Consider the following 25,830-nt stretch of genomic DNA (forward strand, 5'->3'; position numbering starts at 1 on the left):
CCCCCTGCCCCATCTCTGCCACCTCTGCCTTCGCCCCCCCAGGACCCCCATCCACCCCCTGCCCCATCTCTGCCCCCATCTCTGCTCCCCATCCCCATCTCTGCTCCCTCTGCCTTTGCCCCCCAGGGGTCCCCATCCACCCACTGCACACACCTGCACCCTGCCCCCAATTTCTGCTCCCCACCCTCTCTGCCTTCACCCCCCCGGGACTCCCATTCACCCTCTGCCCCTCCGCCCTATCTCTGCTCCCCACCCTCTCTGCCTTTGGCTCCCTAGGCCCCCCACCTACCCCCTGCCCCCCATCTCTGCAAGTGCCCCTCGCACCCCGTCTCTGGCCCTGGCCCCTCTGCCTTTGGCCCCCCGGGGTCCCCATCCACCCCCTGCCCCACCTCTGCCCCCCCTTTCCCCCCACCCTCTCTGCACCCATTTTTTATCCCTTTCCAACCCACTGCCCCATTTCCCCAGTGCCAGCCTCTTTGCCCTCCAGCTCTGCCCCTCCTCCCCGCCCCGCTTGGCCTGCCCTCATCTTTGCCTCCTTCCCTTTGCTCCCCCATATTGGTGTCCCCCATCTCCTAGCTCTGCCTGTTCCCTGTGTTCTCCCTGCCTCCCCGTCCCCATCTCCTTCCTTATCCCCGTCTCCCCCAGCTATCCTTCCTACCCCCTTACTCCTCCCATCAACCTCTTTATCCCCCCGAAGGCCGGACAGGATTTGAGCCTCCCCGTTTTCATTCCCTGCCTTTCTCCCTCTACACCCCCTTATCCCCCTTCCCGTTTCAGCCCCCCTCGGGCCAGAGGCGGGGCTTGATTTGACACCACCCACGGTGTGCACCCCACTTTCACAAGTTGGGGGTGATTCATCTCGCATCCCACTTTCATCACTTGGGGGGGGGGGGTTGGTGCTGTTGTATGCCCTGCCATTTCCCTGGGTGTGATGAGGCATTTCCCATGCACCCTATTGCCATTGGCGGTATATGTGATTCAGCTTCCCTACATACTGCGGGGGGGGGGTGAGTCCTGTCTGCACCCCATTTGACTTGTGTCACAACCCCCAATTCAGCAGGGCTGACTGATCTCTGTAGATACCCCCCTCACCCAGGGGGGCGGGTGGGGAAGGAAGAGTGGCTATACAGATGACCATCGCACATACAATTCCCCTAAAAGGGTCAGGTTTCAAGCATCTCTGTTGTAAGGGGTATGAATTAAACCTCCCGGCCCCGAGGAGCCTGAATCTCGTATGTACTTCACTTTCCTAAGGCAGAGTATATTGATACACAGTTGTTCTTCGCTTCTCCCCCTTTACTCCCTGGATGACGCCCAGCACCTCCCCCTACTCCTCCAAATACCCCACTGGCCCGCAAACATCTCATCTTGAACCCCCTAATCTGACATGAGCCCTCTTTGTTCGTACCCCGGCAGTAATGATTTCTGAGATGTGGGCTGCTGACTCCTCCAAGCTAGATATTTACCCCTGCTGTGGTCCCTCGCTGTTGCAATCTCACCGGTAGGCTGGGGGTTTAAAGCCTCACATGGCGGAGAGAGAAGGGAACAGGGGAGTAACCTTTTTTTTATTATTATTATTATTTGTTTTGGTAACCAAAACATTCAGCTTCCCTTGTGAATGGTGGGTGGGTGTGTCAGTCCCAGCATTGCTTGCAAGCTCCGCTGAAGTCCGTGCAGGGCATAATTATCGTCTATGCATCTATTTTTTTTTAAATGTCTAACGCTGGATGCTGAGTCCACTGCATTCCACGCGAATGACTCGCTCGTTCCCTCTGACTGGGGATGTGTTCCCCTACCTTTCGCTGCTTTCATGCCTGTGTTTGGATGGAGAGGGGAGAGGGAATCTGGAGTTAGCAGGGTAGTAGGGGCGGCAAGTCTGCCCTGGAAATGCAAGTTCAGGGTTCCCTCTGCTGAGCAGACCAGTCTAGATGAGCAGATGCGGTTGGTGGTGCCGGAGTGAATGTGAGGGCAAGGTGGAGTAGGCATCACCCCAGAAGCTGTGCTGCTTGGAGATCTGCTTTGCCTAGAGAGCTGATTTGCTGCGCCACCTTGAGCAAAGGGTGGTGGTTTGTTTTCGGTCCTGGCCACAGTGCGCTTGGTTCTATACAGACGTAAAGGCGGCCGCGGTCCCTGCCCCAAAGAGCTCCCAGGATAAATGACAGAAAGTACAATCTAGGCTTGGGTGACAGGAAATCCGCAGCAGGGTTCTGTTACTGCGGCAGAGAGGCGCCGGGTAGCTGCCTGGGGGATGCTCACCCACCGTAACCGAACCTGCACCAGGTTCCCAGGGGGGTGTGTTTCCCCCCGTGCCATCAGAACCGAAGATACCAGTCGGGATTCTGACTTTCCCTGAGGTCGGTCTTCCAGGGTACCACTCCTGGTAACTGTGTGCTCTCGGCCACTGAGAGGGGTCGGAAGGTGGATTATAGGGTGAAGTAAGGGATGGGACAGGGGGTTTGTGGAGCACATCGCAAGTGGGGGCTTGTCCGTAAAGATCCATTTTAGGCCAATGGGATCAGTGTTGGCATTTTCTGGCTATAGCCAAATCTTATGGCAACTGAAGCTAGCCCCAGAAGTAGTGACGGGAGAGGTGAAGGGGGTTTGGCTGTTACCCTGCAGCGTGAGATTGGAGAGGGGGGACCTGCTCTGGGCCATGTTCACTCTCTTGCTATTGAAGACAATCCATACATGGGTTCTGAAAAGAGAGTGTCTTTGGGTTCAGGGCCTGCCCCTCTCACTGAGTGACCCCCGAGATCTAGCTTTCCTGAGTATTTGCTCATTGGATGCTGTATCCTGTTGGGAGCGGATGGCTCAGGGGATTTGGGAGAGGGATGCAGCGTCTTTCCCCTCTAAGGCACTTGTTAAAATTCAGGCTGGGTAAGAAGTGTAGGAATTGCCAGACCGGATCAGACCTGTCATCCATCGAGACAGTATTTTGTCTCAGACAGTGGCCAGCACCGGCCACTTCAAAGGACGTTGCAAGAAGCCCGGGGGAAGGCAGATGTGGGATAATCTACCCCCTATGAAGGTCTCATCCCAATAATTAGAGAGTGGTTTAAGCCATGAAGCTTGACGGTTTATATCCCTTCCTAAACGAGTTTTGTTGGCATTATAACTTCTTAGAAATGGCCAGTCCCTCTTTGAGTTTTACAAAGTCTTTGGCCTCCACAACAGAGCAATCAAACGCCGTTGCCAGCTATTGAGTGCGGCCCCGTGTGAAACGAGTTTGAGTCTCTGTCCAGTTCCCCGCGGGCAAGTGTCTACATCAGGAAAACCCCCATAACTGGCAGCAGTTGGCCCTCTTCTTGGCAGAGAACTAAGGTGACAGATTCCCACTGAGATCTGGCCAGGATCAGGGCCTGACTGGGTGCCCCTGCCCCCCCAGATGTAGTCGTTCCAGGCCCGTGGGTAGGGTGCAAAACTTGTACCACGCTTCTTCATCTCGTGGCTTTATTCCCTAGGGTGGATAACCCGGCAATTTCCACCAACACTCACTTCGCTTCAGTTTTTTAATCCTTGCAGAAGCAGCAGCCTCTCTCTCTCTCTTTATTTTTTTAAACAGAAATTGACTTGTATAAATATTAAAAGCCTTCAGCTGCAAGGAGTGGGGGAGAATTCCTGTCAGATGCCACAGCTGGGCCTGTCTCCACAGCTGCAGCTCACTAGAATGGCTCAGTAGATGTTGCGTTTGCTATAGAAGCAGGAGCCCCAAACAAACCCAGGTGGCGTGAGGTGACTAACTTGTCGGGCTGGTCTTGGGGTATATGAATGATGTTGCCGGCCATCCTCCCGTCCCTGTCCTTGCACATTCATTTTACCTGCTTCACAGCTTGAGTGTCTTTCTCTTTGCAGCCTCCTCTGGTCCAAGCCATCTTCAACCGCGATATAGAGGAGGTGCGGTCGTTGCTGAACCAGAAAGAGAATATCAATATATTGGTGAGTGCTGGAGCAGCAGCTGCCTGGTCTAGCGTGGCATGCTGACGCTCCTGTCTCAGATTGACCTGTCCTCCTCTGTTTTGCCTCTGAAATATGCTTGTGTAGCCAAAGCAGAGAGGGTGGAACTGTTACGCTTCTGGTAAGCGAGCGAGAATCTTTTCTGCAGTGTGATCCAGTGGTTAGAGTAGCAACTTGGAGGCAAGGCTCCTGGGTTCGATTCCTGGCTTTGCAACTTTGGCTCAGATTTTGAAAGGTATTTAGGGGTTGCAACACCTAACTGACTTAGGTCGGCCTTGGGATGCCTAAATATCTTTAAAATACTGGGCCTTTGTCCCCTGGCCTCCCTCTCCCCATCTGTAAAATGGGGTTAATGGTACATCCTAGTCACTGGGAGACTTACCTGCTATTTATAAAGCGTTCGGACAATGCAGTGTCTTGTCGGTTTTCTGCTCTTCGTTTGAAGGCTGCAGGTGAATGGAAGGGCAGTGAACTGGGACTAGTTTGGCTGCATCCCCAGCATCCCTTGCTCTCCTTTGGAAGAGAGGTCCAGCATAGTCGGATGAGAGCATGGCTGAGCTGTCTGTGTTGAGGCTGGCCTGGTGGGTGGAGCAGAGCTCACGTCCCAAGGAATACAGATGCACTTTCACTGCCCCTCTTTTAAATCTGGCTGCAGAGTACACCCGAGCAGGGTGGGGCTGGCCGAAATGCAGCCTTGCAGGTGCTACCACCTGGCTGTTCTCACCTTGGGTAAGGAGGTGTGGCTTGCCAGGCCCAGAATGCAGTGGTCCAGATTGAGTTGTGGGGGGGGGGTTGGCCCTTTGGATGAAGATGCCATATTGAATGCTGCAGCCTGCAGTCTTCAGGCCACACCCCGTCTTCAGGACGAATAGCAGCTGCCAGTTCGTTCACTCTCTTGCCAGTCAGATGCATCCTTCTAGCTCATAGACTCATAGACTTTAAGGTCAGAAGGGACCAATATGATCATCTAGTCTGACCCCCTGCATGATGCAGGCCACAAAAGCTGACCCCCCCACTTTCCCTTAGCTCTGCTGTTGAAGTCTCCAGATCGTGATCTAAAGACTTCAAGACGCAGAGAATCTTCCAGCTTGCGACCCCTGCCCTATGCTGCGGAGGAAGGCGAAAAACCTCCAGGGCCACTGCCAATCTACCCTGGAGGAAAATTCCTTCCCGACCCCAAATATGGCGATCAGCAGAACCCCGAGCATACAGGCAAGATTCTCTAGCCAGACCCTCATTTGACCAGCGATGGCCGTTATTGCCTAATTGATTAGAATCACGTAATCCCATCAAACCATTCCCTCCATAAACTTATCTAGCCTAATCTTGAAGCCAGAGAGGTCTTTCGCCCCCACCGTTTCCCTCGGAAGGCTGTTCCAAAATTTCACCCCTCTGACGGTTAGAAACCTTCGTCTAATTTCAAGCCTAAATTTCCCCACGGCCAGTTTATATCCATTTGTTCTCGTGTCCACATTAGCACTGAGCTGAAATAATTCCTCCCCCTCCCTGGTATTTATCCCTTTGATATATTTAAAGAGAGCAATCATATCCCCCCTCAGCCTTCTTTTGGTTAGGCTAAACAAACCAAGCTCCTCGAGTCTCCTTTCATAGGAAAGGTTTTCCATTCCTCGAATCATCCTAGTTGCCCTTCTCTGTACCCGTTCCAGTTTCAGTTCATCCCTTTTAAACATAGGAGACCAGAACTGCACACAGTACTCCAAGTGAGGTCTCACCAGCGCCTTGTATAACGGAAGCAGCACCTCCCTGTCCCTACTAGAAACGCTCATTTTGAGTGCCCTTGCTTCAGCGGCCTCCTGGGTCGATCGTGGCCCGTGATGTAACCTGAATAGCCAGCTCTGAGGAAGAGGAGTGTAAAATCCGCATGCAAATGTTCCAATCAGACTTGGATGCAAACGCTCCCTTCATCTGGCTTCCAAGATTCCTGCGAACAAACCAGTGGCAGGTGTATGGCTGAGAGGGGTGTCTCCGTCTGTCGGGTAGGCCGGTGGATAGATTCCAAGGCCAGAAACGGGGAGCACTGCGATCATCCGATCTGGCCTCCTGAATCACACAGGCCAGAGAGCTGCCCTGAAACACTTCCTGCTTGGACTAGAGCGGATCCAACCTCGATTTGAAAACTGCCACGACCCCATGTCAATTATCCCAGTGCCGACCCTCACTGTTAACAACAAATGACTGGCTCAGCCTAGCTGTCTGTCAGCGTGTGGCGCTGGGGATTGGCTCTGGATCAGTGACTACTTGCTCTTTTAGGCTGTGTCTCTAGGTCAGTGTCATGGGTTCTGGGTAAGTGGCTGAGTCTGGTTCAGCATCTGACTCTCTGATAGGCTGTGGGGCATTAATGAGGTTTTCACACTGCATGCTGCTCCCAGCTGTGCTCTGGCCTACTGCTATATTTTCCGCACGCTCTTGGCCATTGCATCGAATGCTTCAGCCTCTTTCTGTCCATGCTGCAGCACGCACGGGGCTAGCACTGTTGTGTCCCCTGAATGAATAGTGCACGGGAGCAGCATGGGTCTGGGTCGAGCATCGGGGGCTCTGTGCTGGCTCAGAGGGGAGGCCCCGCACTGATTTTGGTGCCAGCCACTGGGACTAATGGTTAGATCATATCTTGACATGTTACAAAGGGATCAGGAGACTTTGTTCCTTGGCTGCCTCGTTCAAGGACGTGATAATTCTATAGTCTCTTCTCTTTAAAGGGAGTTGATCAGAATCATCCTTTCTCTAAAATGCCTTTGCTCTGTGGCGCGAAAAACGAGAGACTGATTAACACTTAACGCACGTATCTCTTCGGGTGCTGATTTCACTTGGGAATGAGATTGGTCAGTTTCACTTTCTGCTTCTCCAGATTGTTTGCCAGTCCTACCAGTCGTTGTCTTGATTCTCTCTCCTTATTTTCTTGTTTAACTTAATGAAAAAAAATACAACTTTCATTAAATGCAATTAAAAGGTGGGACCTCAATCTCTCTTCTGTGCCCCTCTAACCCACTTGGTGTTTGCCGAGACTGAGCCAAATGCCTCAAGGACGAGGTTACCCAGGGCCCAGCACCAAGCGAAGAAAACTGATCTTATCTACGCTGTGCTTCCTGCACCTTTATAGCCTCTCCCAGTCACTTGGGCTTGGTGCGTTTTGGGAGCTGCTCCCGGTGCTCGCAGGCTTTTATTGTTCTTGGCACTTGACATAGAATGACGGGGTGTGTGAAGGGTATGCGGCGCACCGGGGTAAGACTGCTTGGTGGTTTTATAAACCTTTCATGTAGGGATCTCCAAGCGCTTTGCAAACCTTCATTAAGCTTTATAACCCTGCGAGCTAGATGCTATCTCTGTTTAGGGAAGCTGGAGCAGGGAGGAAGTGAAGTAACTTGTCCAAGGTGACGGAGTTAGAAATTAGCCACCTGAGAGTCCTGGCTCCCAGCCCCCTGCTCGAACCACTAGCCCCCACTCACCTCCCCGAACTGGGAATAGACCCCTGGATTCCTGACCCCCGGTCCCTGCTCCACCTGACAGATACCCTGAAGCAGACTGCGGTATGAAAGGTAGTCCATTGCTTCCCCACCAAGCTGTCTGTTATTGCTGGTCCTAAGCAGACTCCTCCATCACTTAGACTTACCCAGATGTCCTCAGGGCAGGAAGCAGCATTTGGGTCTTTAGGGTGGGGGAAGTTGGATGGGGAAGGAGCGGTGTTTGCTGTGTGGATAGTTGCATCACGGTCTTTTCTTATCTCCCTGGGCAGGACCAAGAACGACGAACCCCACTGCATGCTGCTGCCTACTTAGGAGATGTCCCAATCATTGAGCTCCTAATACTGTCAGGTAAGACCCGCAACTGTCTCTGCCCAGTACAGCCGGCTGCATGGATGTGCTCAGGTTTAGCCAGCCTGGTCCTCCTGTGGGTCTAACGTGGAAGGGCTGCTGCTCAAGGGCATGGGGGTACAAGGGTTTTTCATCCACAGGAGAATTGGTGCTTGAGTCACAAAGGAAATGTCATTAGTTGCTCTCCCCCAGATGCCAAGAGGAGGTTTGTGCAAATCTTAAAACAACCTGGCACTGGAATATTGGGAGTTAGGGGGCTGTGGGTTGGGATTGAGGGGCACCTGCAGACCTGGTGAGGGGAGCAGTGAATTGGGATTGAGGGGCAATGGCAGAGTTCGGTGGGAGCCTACCGCTGTAATACTGGGGGGCTGTGGGTCAGGACTGAGGGGCATTGATCGAGTTCTATGGGGGGAGCCCAGGGCTGGGATAGCAGGGGCTGTGGGTCAGGTTTGAAGGATAGTGACAGAACTGGCTGGGGGGAAGCCTCGAACTGCAGGAGTGGGGTGGGGAGCCGCAGATCTGGATCATTTGTTGGGTGTGGGATGAGGACTAGAGAATTTTGCTCAGCACCTGCCTGCTGCATACTTGGCTCTAACCCAAAGTACCAGCCCCTCCATTTTCCTCTGAAACGGCTCAAATCTACGTCCAGGCTGGCTCTCTGCACGCCATAGATGGGAGAAAAAAGGCCCCTAATCTGACATTCATTGTCATTGCTCTCTCCAGATGCCCTTGACTTGTCAGCAGTTTGCTGGTGGCGTGGAAGAGCAGGACAGCTCTACGCTGGGTTTTGACAGTCCTAGGCTGGCACAGAGAATCTTGAGACGGCAGAGCAGGGATGACAAAAGCCAGGCCTGCAGACTCCTGCAGTGCGGCTCTGGTCTCCTTCACCTGTACACAGACCTACAGATTCCAGTATGAAATGCACCATCTTTGTCCGAGCAGCCTCCTTTTAGAACAAGATGACGCACTGCATTCTGGGACTGATAGTCTTGTGGCCACTGAGATGAAGGTGGAGCAGTGTGTGCTGGGAAATGTAGTTTTTTTCCATCTACCTCAGTGCTGCATTCCCTCTGCTGCACGTAGCTGCTCCACTTGGTGCCGGAGCGTATGTCTTGTAGCATCTAAACTAAGGGTAGAGCTACGCTACAGTAGCACCACAGTCTAGACCCGTGGTCTCCAACCTTTCCGTGGGGCGGGCGCCGGACGACTAGCCGCCGAGCAGCGCGATCGCCGGACAAGCAGCCACCAAAATGCCGCCGAGAAGCGGCAAGCAAAGAAGCGTTGCCGCCGAAATGCCACCGAGAAGCAGCGTCATCAAGAGGCGTCGCTTGGTGGCATTCCGGCGGCTGTTTGTCTGGCGGCCAGTACACGGGTGCATAGAGATGCCCCAGCCATGGCACCCTCGGGCACCGCGTTGGGGACCCCTGGTCTAGACCTTTGCTACAGTGACAGAAGGGGTCTGTGGATGTAGGTACAATTCTTCCATCAGCCCAGCTGTGTCTACAGTGCGGTTTCGATTGGCTTAACTACTGGCTCCGAGGTGTGAAGTTTTAAGTGTCGACCTAACTTTTAAGTGTAGACCAGCCCTAAAGCTCAATCCGTTTCCTTCTTTAACCGAAGAAATTGACACGCTGTCTAACCAAGCAGATACAGCAGTGGGTGTTTAAAAACAGTGATGGTGCCTTGGCGCATCTGACAGTCTTGTACCCTGGCAGTGCCCCTTGCCCAGATGTGTTCACCTCCTCTTTCTGCTCCGTCTCCTCAGGTGCTAACGTAAATGCAAAGGACACTGTTTGGCTAACCCCGCTGCATCGCGCCGCAGCTTCTCGCAATGAGGTAGGTGCCCTTGCAAGCCTCACAGTAATGAATCGGTCCGTCTCCTCTTGGCTCTTTTTGGAGTAACTGTTTTCTTCCCCCTGCTGTCTGCATGCCTGCTCTGAGTCCAGCTGAGAGCCCTGGGGGGCTGGATGTTCTCTTTCGACGCAGATAAAGGACCATCCAGACCCCATCATAATTTGAAAAATAGAAAACAGAACTGGGAAAGACCCATAATATTCCCTTTACTCCACCCCCAGTACATGGGTTCTCCCTGCAATATCTTCCCGTTAGGGCTTTGTCTTGTTTTAAATGCCCCAAGTGGTGGGGCTCCCACCTCTTTCTTTTAGGAGACGATGCCGCAGCCTAATGGATCTCACTGTCAGGAAGTATTTCCTGATATTCAGCCTTCCCTGGGCTTAACTTCACTTTATTAATTGTAATAATACTCCTGGGACCGCCCTAGCCAATTCCCCTCCCACCGTGATGCTTACACCTTTCAGCTATCTGCTAGTATCACGTCTGCCCCCTCCGAGGGCTCACTTCTGCAGTCACGTCTGGGCACATGAGTTTCTTTGCAGGCAGTGGCAGTACCGTCAGCAGCGGGCCCCCGATAATGTTGTTTAGCCAAGGTATGCCTAGTTAAATCTTTCCTCACGTGCAGCTCTCTGCATTGATTTCCAGCGTGTTCCTGTGACAATGATAAAGGTCAAGCACAGTTCCCCCGTGGATGAACAGAATTGAATCTGTCAGCGTGCATAGTACACAAGGGTGGCTGCTAACATCATGGGCAGCAGAACAGGCTGGAGGTGCCAGGCTATTCAGTGACTCCTGAGCGCTAAAAAAGGGGCTTTTGTACCCGGCGACTCCCCCCGGCGTCCCACATGCTAGCTACTGATGGGAGTTTCTCTTGTATGCCAGGTGTAGCAATTAGGTGTCTCAGAAATTTCTTCTTCCTCCGTGCCCCGTCCTTTCTGCAGTTTCGTGAGCAAGTGTTGGCGAGTGCTCGCCTTCCCCGCTCAAATATCCCCCGCGAAACTTTAGCAAAGATTTAAAACTTTGAACTGAAACATCGTGAAATTGCCACTTTATTCTCAGTTCCTTTCTGTGCTAGTTCCCAAGAGATCTGTACCCGGAGGGAAACATCCGAGCTCCTTCATCGCTAGCCAGTTCGGTCCAGTTCTGGGCAGAGATGCTATGAAAGGGGGGCTTTTGTTTTGGTCACAGGGTTGTGACGTGGGTGGCAGAGGTTGGCCAAACAAATATAGAATCAAAGGATCGTAGGACTGGAAGGGCCCTCGAGAGGTCATCTAGTCCAGTCCCCTGCACTCATGGCAGGACTAAGTATTTTCTAGACCATCCGTGACAAGTGTTTGTCCAACCTGCTCTTAAAAATCTCCAGTGATGGAGATCCCACAGTCTCCCTGGGCAATTTATTCCCGTGCTTGACCACCCTGACAAGACGTTTTTCCTAATGTCCAACCTAAACCTCCCTTGCGGCAGTGGAAGCCAATTGACGTACGGACGGCTTGAGGGAGAGCGGAGCGTTGTGGTCTAGCGGCCGGAGCAGGGGACTGGAAAGCTGAACGTTGTCACTAACGTGCAAGCTGCTTTGTCCCTCAGTGTCCTAGGCTCGGCTGCGTCTGGAATAGGGGTAGTAGCCAGCCTACCTTTCAGAGGGGTTGTGGGGTGCATTGTTGGCAAAGCCCTTTGAGATGGGCTAGAGAAAGGCAGAACTCCACGGCAAAGAGGAAGAACCCCGCGAGTCCTGGGCAGCGGGAGAATTCCTGCTAATCGTATTAGAACAGAGGAGGAGTGGGGAGCGTCTCAAAGGCACTGAAGGCATTTAGGAGCACAAATCCCACTGGCCCTCAATGGAACTTGAGCATCTAAATCTCTTAGGTGCTTTTGAAGAGCTCCCCCATGGAATCTATCCCAGCGCTGGGGATGTTTCCAGGCAGGCAATCGCAACCCTGTTCTGGGTCCTGGCTTTGGATTTGAGGGCTGCGGTGCATGCTGAGGGTGTGCTGGGGTCTCTCTTGTCCCCACCATTGCTCCGTTGGAGTGCCTCGTTCTCTGCTCTCAGTCCTGCCCCTTGGAAGGGGCCTTTCTGCTCTGCACACCCGTGTGACTTTTTGGGGGGGCCTTCTTAAGGGGTGAGAGGGGAGTTCGGTCTCCAGGGCTCAGTCAGTCCTTGGCTGAGGCTGCCAGCGGGAGCCTGGTGGAGGGCGGCAGCTGCTGCTGTGATTTGGAAGGTGGCTGGTTGCCCTCTGGGAACTACACCGAGAAACTTCTTGCAAGGGCCACCAAACAGTTCACGAGCCTTTTGGTCGCTCCCGAGCTGGGCTGGATTCGAACCTGCCACCTAGACAGTCCATGGCCCACCCTGAGCCCCCCAGGACGATTCCACCATGAAAGGCCCAGGGCAAAGGAGTGTTCTTTCCTGGCCAATGCCCACGTGAGGACACAAAGCAGCATTCTGGGACGCGTGCTCCGTCTGCATGCTCCCAAGAATCCTGCAAGCCGCCAGCCCCCGGAGTGAGGAAGAACGAGGGGATCTCATCAGGGCCAGGGACTCGGGTTGGAGTCGGAGGCATGGGGAGGTCTCTGCTGTTCCCTGCTGAGGAGGAACACGCTGTCCATTCTAGAGGCATCACTCTTGCATGCTAACGGTTTGGAGAAGCAAAGCTGAAGTGGAACGGCTTGTGGGCAGAGGGGGTCTCTAGAGGAACAGTGCCAGCTGCTCCCTGCACGAAGGCGGATGTAGCTAGCGTCAGATCCCTGAGGGGCTTGGCTGGAGAATGAAGCTTTAAAAAGCATCTCATTTTGTAGCTTCCCTGCCTGATTTCAGGGCCTCGGTCGTTCACACGTTGTCTGGCTCCAGTAGGTCGGTTCAGTGGTTTAGCCAGCTGTCCGAGTTGTTTTTCAAGGACGTACCTCTTCCTTTCTCAGCAGGGGCTTTGGGTCAGGGGCAGCATCTTTTCCTCTTACTGGAACGGCTTAGTGACGATAAGTTAACCTCCCTTTGAGGCTTGTCACTGACCAGTAGGAGGCACTCTAGGGTGAGATAGGCGTAGTCTTGTGAAGGCCCAGCTGCCCACGGTGTGAGGCTCAGATGTCCTGGTAAGCCAAAGGGACTTAGGTGCCCAGCACCCATTGAAATTCCATCTGGTGGGGGGCGGGCAGGGGCCTTTGAAGACCCCAGCCTGGGGCCCCTCAGTGTTCTGTTTGTGGGATCTTGTCTATCATCGGCGACTGCTCGTGGCTCTGTCTAGATTTCAGTGGTTTTAAAAAAGAAAAATCATGCAATGAAATGAAGGACTAATACGAGTATCGCTAGCTAGTGCCTGGTACAGCGCCCGCTGCCCCAGCCAACTCTGCCAGCTAGCACCCCGGTCCCGAAGGGCAAACCTTGACTCCCAGCCCTTCCGGTCCCAGGCTGCTTCTGGGCAGGCGCGGTTGGGCTGAATGGTCAGGGCAGTGTTTTTGGAGGTGCGGATAGAATTCGCCCCAGAGATGAGCCCATCGTAGGCTGCTCAGCTGCTTCGGCCCCAGGAAAACAGGGGTGTGTTTCACACGTGATAGCCAGCACACTTGTCGTTGTGGAGACAGGGCACGTTACCGGGTGTCAGCCGGCTAACATGTGTTAAGCTACAGCGTGCCCTGCCTGCACTAGGGTTTTGTACCATCCTGGCTAACGTGTGATCGTTACACCAGTTTTAAAACGCCGCCAGGCCTTTTTGGAGGGCCAGTCTCACTCCCCGACAGAGCCAGCCTTCTGCAGCAGGCTGCGTCTCGGCAGGGTGGCATTGAAAAAGGAAGAGGACGGGCAAGGAGCTGCCCAAACTGGCAGCCGTGGTGATGAGTGCGGTGTGCAAACCCAACCAAATCGCAGCCTTCCCACACCAGCTTGGCCCACTCCGATATCCAGCAGCGGGGCTCAAGATGAAGCATTGCATGCTGGGAGTTGTAGTCCCTGGGCGAGCGGTGGGCTGCCGTTACCGATCTAAGAGGCGGGTAGGGTAACCAGACGCGTTGCTAGTGATGAACCTGCCCCTTCACCCCGGCTACTTGGTTTAATTTCAAGACCGAATGGTGCTGCTTAGCTCCTGAGGCTTTGTCTGCCCCCACCGGCGTGGGGTACAGCCACCCTTTCTCTGTCCTGGCAGAAGGCACTTAACCTCCTCCTGAAGCACTCGGCGGACGTCAACGCCCGCGATAAGTACTGGCAAACGCCGCTCCACGTCGCCGCTGCCAACAGAGCCACCAAGTGCGCGGAGGCCATCATCCCCCTGCTGAGCAGTGTGAACGTGGCAGATCGCACCGGCCGCACGGCGCTGCACCACGCCGTGCACAGCGGCCACATCGAGGTGAGCGGCCCGCACCTGCGTGTTCCTCCCTGAGGGGGGGCGGGCGGGTGGTCCGGAGGGAGGAGGCGCTCGGGACTTGGGGGTTCGTCCTTAGATGCCTGCGCTCCGTGGGCAGGAGCCTCGGAGAGAAATCCTCTACCATGGACCCCCAACAGGCAGCATCTGTTTCCTGCCCTCTGAACCAGCTCGCCTGTCTGGAGAGAGCCCTCTCTGGTCTGACTGACCTCCGGCCGCACCCCCGGCTGGCCAGGTTCAGCTACTGCTAGGAAACCTTTAAATTGTGGCAGTGCCTGGAGGCCAGCTGGGCCCCGTCGCTCCAGGGGCTGCAGAAGGCGCGAGGCTCTCGTGTGTGCCGGGACGGGGCTGGCGGAATTTGGTGGGAGCCGTTCCTCTGACTGCTTCCTCTCTCCTCCAGGTGGTGAACTTGCTCTTAAACAAGGGGGCCAGCCTGAGCACGTGTGACAAGAAGGAGCGTCAGCCCATCCACTGGGCAGCCTTCCTAGGTACATCTCCCTCGTGCCTTGCCTGTCTGTCCCTTTGTTAGCTGGCCCTGTTCTGATACAGGTACTTCCCAGTTCCCCAGCGTCCCCTTTTGGGACTCCCCTGTGGATACAGCTAGTGGCACAGGCAGTGAGTCTGGGCTGGGGGGCACACCGCCATGGGTGTTCTCCCCTTCCCCCCAGTCTCACCAGTTCTGCACATAGAACCTCAAAACCGTCCCCTCCCCCTGCAGCTGTGAGCTCTTCGGGTGTCATTCAGCACCTGGGCCTGACTCCCGTGTGATCTTCGTTCGGCAGCCAGGGCTCCAGATCTCTCTTGTCCCGGGCCTGGCATCACGTGGCTTGCCGTGTGGGAGGAGAAGGGACAGAGCCAGCCGAGATCTGGCAGGCAGGGTGGGAGGAGAACCCTTTTCTGGACTCGCCCATCAGTGTGTGGCTGCAAGGGGGTGGGGGAGACGCTGGACTTGGGAGGGCGCGTGGCACCTTTCGTATGCAAAAGCACGTTACGAAGGTGTAATGGGGAGGCCTGCCCCGCAAAGGCTAGGAGGCTGGGGGCCAGCCAGCCCGGATTGCTCAGTCCGCTTGTGCCACAGGTAGCTACCTCCCGGCCTCAGGAGTAGGGCTCCCTGGGGTCAGGTGATGGCAGAGAACTCAGGTTGGTGGGGAAGGCCCTAAATTAGGGGCTGGGAGGACCCCAGGGAAGTAGCCTGGGCATCAAGGCTCTACCCATGAAAGGCAGCCCAGAGGGGGTGATGGGAAACTGAGGGAGGGGGTGCTACAGGGCAGGTACGCCCTATGACATACAGCCTCTTCTCTCCCCCCTAACTTATGGGGGAGCAAAGTCTGGACAGTGACAGCCAGGGGGCAGCCTCGTGCCACTTCTTACTGCTGTCAGGCCCAAGTCCTGCTGGCATTAGCAGGCCGTGGCCAGTGACGGCGCTGCACCGGGGGACGGCGCTAATATTATGCCACCGCTGCGCGGCCAGGGAAAAGCAGGTCCCCTCCACTGCTGGTGTTGGTGTCAAAGGGACAGGAGGATTGAACTGCAGGGAGTTACAGCATTTCAGTGGAGGATACGGAGGCTAGACAAAGCTCTTGATCCACGTATCCAAGCCCCTGCCCATCCCATGTGGAGCAAGTGAAGTCAAACTAAGACATTTCTATCTGAATCGCCTTGTTAGCAAGCTTCATGGCATGGCTGGGGGGCGGGGAATCTTTCCCCCTCTGGGCCGCCCAGGTGGCTGTTCCGTGGAACGCGATGGCGGGTCCCAGTCCTGTGTCTGGTGGCCGCGTATCGACCCTGAAGCCCCCATCGCTGCCGTGCTCAGGACTCACCGGCCGCGGAGGTGCTGCAGCCCTGAGTTCCTGTTTCCTTTGCGCAGGGCATTTGGAAGTTCTGAAGCTGCTGGTGGCCCGGGGAGCTGACGTCATGTGCAAGGATAAGAAGGGTTACACCTTGCTCCACACCGCGGCAGCCAGTGGCCAGGTCGAGGTCGTGAAACACCTGCTGAGGCTGGGAGTCGAGGTGAGGCCAGCGGCGGCTTGGCAAACGAACGTGGCCAACTCCAGTCCAGTGCCATTGCGGGATCATGGCTCCGCTTGCTCTGCGGACTCTAAGGAAGGCGCTGGGTGTAGGCAGACGCTGGGAGATGTCCCGGGAGAGTGTGCGGCCTTAGTCCTTGGATGGGTGAAATCCGTGGGGGTGCTGGAAACTCTCTGGCTGTCATGGGGGGAGTGAGTGGGCATTGTCACCCACTGGGGCTGCACGGATCCCAGCGGGATGCTGCTGGACTTGACGCTAGAGAGGGAAAACTGAGGCCCTGGTCACTTGTGCTTTTTAAAGATCCACCAGTGCTTTCCCCAAGAGTTAGGGGAGTTAATGACATTGTCCTACCCAAATTCCCCCTGGAGTTAACAGTGTTTGGCCCTTGTTTCAGTTGGATTTGGGACTTTTCTTCATCTCCTGTGCTGAGCAGTCAGCATTTGCTTCTGTTTCCTGTGATGACTTGAGGGGGTCCCCGGGCACTGAGGGGAATGGGGGGTGGGTGACTCATTGGGCATGGATGGGGAATGTGTGGAGGAGGAGATCAGGGATTGATGGCGTCTGGTTCTCGGTAGAATGGGCTCCCCTCCCCACCCCCTTTCTTGGCCAGTCCCAGCCCATCCGTGACCGAGATCCCCTGAAGGCTCTCGGCTCTGTTCGTTCCCGCAGATCGATGAACCCAATTGCCTTGGGAACACTGCACTTCACATCGCCTGTTACATGGGCCAGGATGCCGTGGCCAATGAGCTGGTCAACTACGGCGCCAACGTCAATCAGCCCAACGAGAAGGGCTTCACCCCTCTGCACTTTGCTGCCGTCTCCACCAACGGGGCCCTTTGCCTGGAGCTCCTTGTGAACAATGGAGCCGACGTGAACTTTCAGGTACGCCGGCCGGGGCCGGACCACGCGCACGAGACAGGCAGGGGCGGCAGGTGGGATGAACTCAGGTGGGTGTGGGGAGGAAGGATGGAGTTCGGAACCCAGACACACGGGATCTTCCAGGCACGGACGGGACTTTCACCCCTCAATCGCTGAGCTCGGGGACAGTGTCACCAGCTGGCTAGTTCCACCCCCTCTTTCTCTCTCTCTCTCTCTCTGCAGAGTAAGGAAGGGAAGAGCCCTTTGCATATGGCTGCCATTCACGGACGGTTTACACGTTCTCAGATCCTCATACAGAACGGTAAGTGGCTCTCTGGATGCTGAGCTAATGTTCTTCTCCTACCGGGCATTTCACTCCAGCTCTCTCACCAACCGGTGCCTCCCGGGCACCCCATCCCTCTCTCCTTGTTTCAGTGTTTAATAGCGTCTGCCAGGGGAATGAAGTGCCCTGCCTCCCCCCCACCCCCAAAATCAGCTCCGTTCCCCAGCTGAACAGCCACCCCTCACAGGGAGACGCGTGTTCGGTCTGGATCTTCGCTCTCGTGGCGCACCAAGCTGGAATTCCAGCCGCATGGAAGCTCAGGGCCAAAGAGCTGTCAGTGCTGCTAGATCCTGCCACCAGAGACAATCGTCCTCTGAGTCCAGTGCCAGCCGCTGTCTTGGCGGCTGCGGCCAGGGCTGAACCGGGGACCGCCCGAGCCAAACGCAGGAGCTGCATAAAGCGCCCGGGCTCCATAGCTGGGGCTGCGACGCACTCAGACGCTTTGCAGATCAGGCATGGGGGAGGTGTGTGGGGAGCGGGGAGGAGGGCTGTCACACACACTCATCCGTGGGTTACGGTAGCAGTTAGGTTGGGCCTTCTGCCAGGAGAACGGCGGCGTGACGCTGTCTCGGTGCAATGCTCCGCAGCCCTCCGCGGGGAACGAGGGGGAGCAGGTCTTGGGCTGCCTGAGCCAGAAACTCCCCACCAAGCCGGCTGCTTCTTGCTTTCTTTTCTAGGCAGCGAGATAGACTGTGCTGACAAATATGGCAATACCCCCCTCCATGTTGCTGCTAGATACGGCCACGAGCTGCTAATTAGTACTTTGATGACGAATGGTGCTGACACTGCAAGGTGAGGAGGCCTCCAGGATGAACCCCCTTCTCGCCGGGGTGTGGCGATGCGGGAGGTGCACTCGGGCAGAGAGCGGGGGGCGGGCTCATCCAGTGGGAGACAGTTTTCCCCCTGATGTGCAATTGACGTGAGGGATTCTGGGTTTTTTTTGCCTTTCTCTGAAGCATCAGCGATTCTCCACGGCTGGAGACGGGACCGGTTAGACCCGTGCTCAGAGGCAGAGCGGAGAAGCCTTCTTAGCTGCCGGCTCTTGCTCATGTGCCTGGGTCAAACCGATCGCCAGATTTGGGGCAGGGGAGCAATTCCCCCCCTAGGTCAGATTGGCGGGGGCTTTGGGGCGTTTTCGCCTTCCTCTGCAGCATGGCGCCCGGCTCGCTTGCTGGATCATCGCTCATGTCTCCCCTACGGGCCTTGGGCGGGGGGGGGCCCTTCGTGCCACAGGCGGAGAACTGGAGACACTGGTTGATTTTCCTGAGGACTGAAATGTTTTGATCTAACTATAGTGGTTGGGCTTGCTAGAGGGCTCTGTGGGGGCACCTGAACGGCCTGCGTTAGACTAGGTCATCCCATGGGCCTGTCTAGCTTCAGGCTCTGCTGCGGTGCGGAAGGAAATTTGCTGAGGGTAGGGAGGGCTGATGGGAGAGCCTGCAGGCTGGCATGGGGTAGGATTCCTTCTCCACCATCAGGAGACCCCCACGTCAGGGGGACAGGAGGAAGGACTGTCTGCTAGCTGGGGCTAGGGCTTCAGAGGGCAGCGAGCTGTAACTGTTCCTTTCCTATCCGCCCTCTCTCCCTGTTGGCAGGCGTGGAATCCACGACATGTTCCCTCTGCACTTAGCTGTTCTCTTTGGATTTTCAGACTGTTGTCGTAAGCTACTTTCCTCAGGTGAGCAAAGCCTGGGGTGGCTTGGAGGGATGTGGAGGGGGAGGGTAGCCTGGGCTGGGGGGGCCTGGCGAGTCCTCGCCTGACCCGTCTCCTCCTGCCCCACAGGTCAGCTGTACAGCATCGTCTCCTCACTGAGCAACGAACACGTGCTGTCCGCGGGTTTCGATATCAACACGCCTGACAACCTTGGGAGGACGTGCCTCCATGCTGCTGCTTCTGGAGGGTGAGTCCCTGCCCCGGGCATCACTCCGGGCTCACCGGCAGCCCTCTAGGGAGAGGCGACTGCCGCTGCTTTCGCCCTGTCACGGGGACGTCAAGTTCTTTAGCCCCAAACGCAGCCTGCCTCCTGTCTGCGTACTGCAGTGTATAACGTAGGCAGTGTGGTCTAGTGGTCAGGACACGATTGGGGGGTCAGCTCATCTGGGTTCTGTTCCCGGCTCTGGGAGGGAAATGGGGGCTAGTGTCTAGAGCAGAGCCTGGGAGAGCTGAGCCTTTTGATTCCTGCTTCCGCTGTGAACGCGCCGGGCCTCTGGGCAAGTCACTTACCTTTGTTCCTCAGTTTCCCCATGTTTAAAATGCTTCCCTGCCTCCCAGGGGGTATTGTAAGGGGGAATGGGCCATGTTGGTAAAGCACTCTGAAGAGTGAATGCGAAGTATTGGTAACTAATGAATTGTATTTCCCCGGTGCGTTTAGTTCGCGTGGCCCACTACAGTTTGATTTCATGCCGGCGCTGACGGAGAGCGCTTAGCCCTGCGAGCGGGTTGCACAGCTCTCATCTCAGTGGGGAAAGAGGGGCTCACGGGAATGCTGCTTCTCCTCCGCTCAATCAGCAAGTCAGGGGCCCAGCCGGGAACAGCACCCAGGAGTCGTAGATCCTATTCGTAGCATGAAATCCAATGCCTAGATCATGCTAGTGGCAGGGGTTGAGTTTTATTACCCATCCAGCCAGGTTGCGAATACCTAGATACGATTCCCAGTCGCTGCAGAGGGAAGAGAGAAATGGAGGCACAAGCGTGTTCCTGGAGAGCTGGAGAGTTGCTAGTGATACGGGCAGCCCCCAGTGCAGTGGGTCGTCTAGACACCATGGCAGTGGGGACGGGCAGGGCGCTCGATCGTACTCTCTTGTCTTACAAATGTGAAAATGGGCTGCAGGCAGGCGCAGGCCACGTGTTAGGCAGAGCAGTCCCAGAGAGCCAGCTCTGACCGGAAGAGGGACGGCGTTCAGGTTCCACCCAGCCCCTCTCAGCGGGTTTCCCCTCTGTTCCCTCTACAGGAACGTTGAATGTCTTAATTTGCTGTTGAGCAGCGGTGCTGACTTGAGGAGGAGAGATAAATTTGGAAGGTAAGTACTGATGGCGGCACACCCGTGTGAAGGGGCAGAGAGAAGTTTTCTGTGAACAATCGTGCCCTCGGGGCCGGGGGACAGAGAGCTGGGCGTTAGGGCGGTGAGCCCCTGTGGCTGGGAAGATCGGCGGGCGTGAGTGGGCGGCAGGGGCTTGTCCTGCCCTGAAGGTGCTCGCAGAGCAGAAGTCACCCATATCAGTGTCCCCTCCTCCCCCCCCGGGAGCCCAGCTCCACTTCTCGGAGAGTTGCTGCTGCCCCAAGGGGGAGCCGCGTAGCCTATCGGGGGGGTTGGATATTGCTGTGCCGTGCGTGGGTGTCACTTGGGCCTGGCTGCAGCTGTCTCTGCGTTGTGAGGCTGCCGTCTCCTTGGGTTTGCAGCCGCTGTGCATAGCGGCGGGCGTTCCTCACTCCGTTTTCTGCTCTCCTCCCCAGGACTCCACTGCACTACGCGGCTGCCAATGGCAGCTATCAGTGTACGGTGACGCTGGTCACCGCCGGAGCCAGTATTAACGAGACGGACTGTAAAGGCTGCACTCCCTTACACTATGCTGCTGCTTCGGACACGTACAGGAGGTAGGAATGCCCCGAGGGACCTGCCTCCCGTAGCAGCTGCTGCTGGAGACCACAGGGCAGGGCCCTAAGCCGACTGGTCCGTGGTACTTCCTGATTGGAGCGGGTACCCGGCAGCTCCCTGGTGGGAGGTGGTGCCTGGTGGCTTCTAAAGAGGAGGAGCATTGTAAGGGAAAGGAAGGATAGGCCAGTGCCTATCTCTGGACTCCTGGGGTCTGCTCCCAGCTCTGCTGGGTGATGGCAAGTCCCCTCCCCTCTAGGCGTGTGAAATAGGGATAATGCTGACTTGCCGCTGAGGAGGAGGCTTCCTTAGGGTTTTCTCAGCTCTTGGTCCTAAGATGGTAGAAACAAATCACTGATGAAGAACAAAGCCCCCTGCTTATGCTGCCGGGCCCGTGTGGTGCAGCATGCTCTTCTGCTACGAAGGCAGCGGGAAACGGGTCCAAAAGAACCGACGTTCACCCTAGTGCGGCGGGGCGGGGGCGGAAGAGAGGCTCTTCCAGGGCTGTGTGGCTGCTGTTGCAGGGAGTGGGTCTGGACCTGGCTTTCCAAGAGCGGAAAGCGTCCGGGCGTTTGCGAGCTGGCTGGGGTCTCTCCAGCTTCCCCGTCCCCCTCGCTGGCTTTGTCTCAGCCAGCTGACGCGGGCTTGCGATCTTTCAGAGCGGAGACTCATTCAGGAAACAGCCATGACACTGACGAGGAGCCACTGAAGGAGTCCAGAGTGAAGGAGGCATTCTTGTGAGTGACCGATCTCAACCCCCTGCTCGGGGATAACGTTTGTCGTCCGTCCCGTCTCCCATGGCACTGGTGGAACCCCGCCATTTCCCCTTCCCCCACCCGCTCTCAGCTAAGAGGCACCCTCCGAGCCGGTGCGCTGGGGCGTCTCCAGCAGGCATTGGAGTGACTGACTTTTAATAAGGATCTGCCCTTGGCTCAAAAGTGCCTTGAGGCAGATCCAGTCCTCACTAGCTGGGGTACCGGGGCACAGCGCTCTCATTGCCTTTAGCGGGAATTTCAGGGGGGACACTGAGTCCTTTTCGCACCCCGTGTGCTGGGCAGCGAGGATCTGGCGTTTGCCTGGAATCTGTGCTGGCTGATTAGAGCTGGCCTGGCAGGCGCTTCCGTGGGAACACGTGTCTGACCACCGCCTCTCCCCTGTGCCCCTTGCAGTTGTTTAGAGTTCTTACTGGATAACGGTGCGGACGCGTCGCTCCGGGACAAGCAGGGATACACCGCTGTCCACTATGCAGCTGCCTACGGCAACAGACAGAACCTCGAGTTGGTAAGCAGGCCGGGGGTGGGGGGCAGTCGAAGCTGCCTGGTGCCCTTTGGCTTACAGGCGACTCGAATGAGGAGTGCTCCCAGGAAGAAGTAGTGGGGAAGTTTCTGCTCAGCCTCCCCAGCTAAATCTAGGAGTATGGCAGAAGTCTTCTGGGGAGTGGCCAGGGGCGAGTGCTGCAGCCGAAAGTGTGGGGGGCGGAGCTGTGTGACGAGGGAGGAAGGAACTGGGATTATGGTGTAGGGCTCCTAGTCCCCCTCCTCGGATCTGGCTGAGGAGGGGAAGCCGGTGCTTGCCAGCTTGCCCGTTCCCCCAAAAAGATAAGATGGGAGCAGAGAGGAGACTTGGTGACTGGTGCACTCAGCTGTGCCCGGATCTCAGGCCAGCTCCCAAAGACAGGATGGTAACCTCAGCCGAGGAGCCGCAGGCCAGTGAGCGACGGGCACTGGGGTGCTGCGCGTCTCAGAAACGCACTGAGGTGCTCTCCTGGAAGACGGCTCCCTTCCAGGGTACATGGAAGCCATCTTCCTGTTGGGAAGAGCAGTGAGGCCATTTTTAAACACCCATGATGAAGCAATCCATTTGGGGTGCACCAACGGGTGAGATGCACGGGGCTAGTGCCCAGATAAAAGGAATCGGACTCAAATGTCTTCGGCGCTCGATCCCGATCTCTTTAGTGAAAGCAGTGGGGAGATCTACTCCATGAAAGGAATTTCTCCATTCCGGTGTCGGAGAAAAACTCTGCTTCCACACCGGGTTCCAAGCACCTGGCTTTGGTGCAGTCGGGGGCTGGTTTCCAACATCCCAGCTGCGCCGCACAGCACAGCACGCTGGTGGCGTTGCCCGTGGTGGCCAGAACGGAGCAGCAGTACAACCTGACGAGTTTACCGTGGCTTGTTTTGTTGCAGCTCCTGGAAATGTCTTTTAACTGCCTGGAGGACGTGGAAAGCACCATCCCAGTCAGCCCTTTGCACTTAGCTGTAAGTTTGTCTACTGTTGACCTTTGACCCATGACCTGAGCTCATGTGATCAGGAAAATACACACTCTGTATCTTAGACAGAGTTCAGATGCCGGCTGAATGAGCGCACATGAAACTAAAGCTCTCATGCAAAGAAACGGAAAGATTATTTGAAAATAGGCTTGGTAGTGAGCCTGCAGCCTGGTATTTGAGGCCTAGTAGTAGCATAAGGCTACATTAAGCCTAAGAGAAGGTAGAATTAGTAAGTAACCTTGGGTTCGAAGCTCTAGCAAATAGCTGTCTTGTGCTGTAAAGGTTTTATTTAGCCAGACTCGTTAACTGCACTGTATAGAGAACGTCTGTCTCCACAAAGCCTTACAATCCCCAAACTGGGGAGCAGGGATGGCAGATATGGACAAGAGGCCAAGACTTAATCAAATATCGTCTCGGACATAGGTGGGTGTAGAGAACAGGGGCCTAAAGAGAGAGACAAACCGGCCCCTCAGTGGGATCTCAGGATGACAGGGTGGTGACAAGCTTCACACTTCATCTCACCTTCAGGGGAACCCGCCGGCCCAGGGGTTGGTGAGTGGATGTGACGCAGCGTCTGCCGGTGTTCTTGTCATGTTTCCTAGTCTGTGATTTAGGCTTACATTGATTGCGGTGTTAATAAAACTCCTAAAGTCCCTGTGGGTCACACCAATCATCCTCTCTATTCATCTCTGAGTAGCCACCAAAGACGGCACCTGTGCCTAGTGACATGCATTTTGCACTCCAAATTAATCTAAAGGCTACACTGTCCTGACATCGCTGGTGAAGAAACAAGGTTGGCTTTGCTTCCAGCGCTGCCATGTGCGCAATAGGGCTAACCACACTGCCTGATGGTGGGGTGTCAGGCTCTGAAACAGTGGCTGCTGTCCCGTGGCTAAGCACAGATCTTGTGCTCTGTGCTGTCCGAGACACGGAAGGAGGGGAGTTTGCAGCAGGTTGTAGCCCCTTCTCCATTGCCTTGTAGGCAGCTGGGCAATGTCTCGCTTTTTTTAAGCTTGGCTAATTTTTCAAGGTTTCTTTGTAAAGATTCAGGTCTTCAGGCCAGAAGAGACCATCAGATCCTCTAGTCTGGCCCCCCACGGGCGGGAGAAATTAACCCCATTACCCCTGTATTGAGCCCAATAATTCATGCTGTCAGGACGAATTCGTTTTGATCGTTTTCAAACGAGAATAGCCTGTTTCGAATTAGTAACTTGTGGCATTTACACAGCAGCAGCAGCGGACAAGTTACGCGCGAGGGAAACAAGGGCACGCGTCAGCCGGGCAGTCGTACGCTGCGGTGCCAGTCGCTGGGGCGAGAGGGGGAGGTATAAGCAATCTGGACAGCAGCAGGAGGAAAATGGGGTATTTCACACTGTCCCTTCCAGAGCGTGCACCTTGGCAGTTCCGCAGGCACCGGCCAGGGGGGCGGAAGGGGGAGCGTGGTTGGCATGGTATTGAGAGAGCTTTCATTAGAACGGTGGTAGAGAATTTTTACTGCCCCTTCCTCCTGGACAGCGTGTGTCCGGCTCCTTTCCTAAGGGGACATGCTCTGTGTTGCCTGCAGGCCTATAACGGTCACTGTGAAGCCCTAAAGACACTTGCCGAAACCCTCGTGAACCTTGACGTGCGGGACCACAAAGGGCGGACGGCGCTGTACCTTGCCACGGAGAGGGGCTCCACGGAGTGCGTGGAGGTGCTCACCAGCCACGGTGCTTCCGCCCTTGTGAAGGAGAAGAAGAAGAAGTGGACGCCGCTCCATGCTGCAGGTGGGAGTGGAAAGGCACCTCTGCTGGGTTGGTCAGTGGATCGGGCACCACAAATCTCATTGCAGGGTTCTTTGCTGCAGTCAGCCCTTCAGAGCCCAGGCCTCCCCCTGCCTGACCCACAACGGGGCTGCAGACAGCCTGCTTGGCTCGGGGTGACTTAACATGGCTCCTTTTGAGGTCATGAAAGGGGATGGTGCAGGGTGACTGGCCCCTTCAAGCAGGAGCAGGGTCCTGTGACCAATTACCTGCTACAGGAGTACCTGGGCCTTATAAAAGAGGAAGCTGTGGCAAAAGCCTGAACTATAGAATCATAGAGTCATAGAAATGTTGGGCTGGAAGGGACCTCGAGAGGTCATAAAGTCCAGCCCCCTGCGCTGAGGCAGCACCAAGTACATCTAGATCTGCCCTGACCGCTGTGTGTCCCACCCGTGCTTAAAACCGCCCCAGTGATACGGATTTCACCATCTCCCCTGATCTGTTCCAGAGCTTAACTCCCCTTCGAGTTCGAAAGTTTTTCCTAACGTCTCACCCAGGGGTCGGCAACCTATGGCACGCGTGCCGAAGGCGGCACACGAGCTGATTTTCAGTGGCACTCACACTGCCCGGGTCCTGGCCACCGGTCCGGGGGGCTCTGCGTTTTAATTTAATTTTAAATGAAGCTTCTTAAACATTTTAAACACCTTATTTACTTTACATACAACAATAGTTTAGTTCTATATTATAGACTTATAGAAAGACCTTCTAAAAAGTTAACATGTATTACTGGCACGCGAAACCTTAAATTAGAGTCTAACCTAAATCTCCCTTGCTGCAGATGAAGCCCATTGCTTCTTGTCCTACCTCCAGTGGACATGGACAACAATTGATCACCGTTCTCATTATAACAGCCCTCAGCATATTTGTAGACTGTTAACAGGTTCTCTCAAAGGCTCTAACTTGCATCGCTCCGGGGCATGAAAAAGCCCCCCCGAGCGACACAAGTTTCAC

General features: G+C 55.6%; 1 protein-coding gene across 1 annotated transcript in view; it reads left to right on the top strand.

Moving 5' to 3' along the window:
• Window positions 1-25,830, top strand: part of ANKRD52 (ankyrin repeat domain 52) — a 49,874-nt gene that overhangs the window by 14,476 nt on the left and 9,568 nt on the right. The window contains exons 2-18 of the mRNA XM_029913445.1: window positions 3,836-3,936; window positions 7,706-7,784; window positions 9,550-9,620; window positions 13,769-13,969; window positions 14,385-14,472; window positions 15,852-15,994; window positions 16,682-16,894; window positions 17,114-17,192; window positions 17,891-18,005; window positions 18,809-18,891; window positions 18,997-19,114; window positions 20,166-20,234; window positions 20,669-20,809; window positions 21,467-21,544; window positions 21,977-22,088; window positions 22,994-23,065; window positions 24,642-24,922. Of these exons, the coding sequence (XP_029769305.1) occupies window positions 3,836-3,936; window positions 7,706-7,784; window positions 9,550-9,620; window positions 13,769-13,969; window positions 14,385-14,472; window positions 15,852-15,994; window positions 16,682-16,894; window positions 17,114-17,192; window positions 17,891-18,005; window positions 18,809-18,891; window positions 18,997-19,114; window positions 20,166-20,234; window positions 20,669-20,809; window positions 21,467-21,544; window positions 21,977-22,088; window positions 22,994-23,065; window positions 24,642-24,922 (2,044 nt within the window). The remainder of the gene's footprint in view (window positions 1-3,835; window positions 3,937-7,705; window positions 7,785-9,549; window positions 9,621-13,768; window positions 13,970-14,384; window positions 14,473-15,851; window positions 15,995-16,681; window positions 16,895-17,113; window positions 17,193-17,890; window positions 18,006-18,808; window positions 18,892-18,996; window positions 19,115-20,165; window positions 20,235-20,668; window positions 20,810-21,466; window positions 21,545-21,976; window positions 22,089-22,993; window positions 23,066-24,641; window positions 24,923-25,830) is intronic.

This window comes from Terrapene carolina, unplaced genomic scaffold, assembly GCF_002925995.2.
Source record: "Terrapene carolina triunguis isolate 2854851 unplaced genomic scaffold, T_m_triunguis-2.0 Scaffold641, whole genome shotgun sequence".
Classification (NCBI taxonomy): Eukaryota; Metazoa; Chordata; order Testudines; family Emydidae; genus Terrapene; species Terrapene triunguis.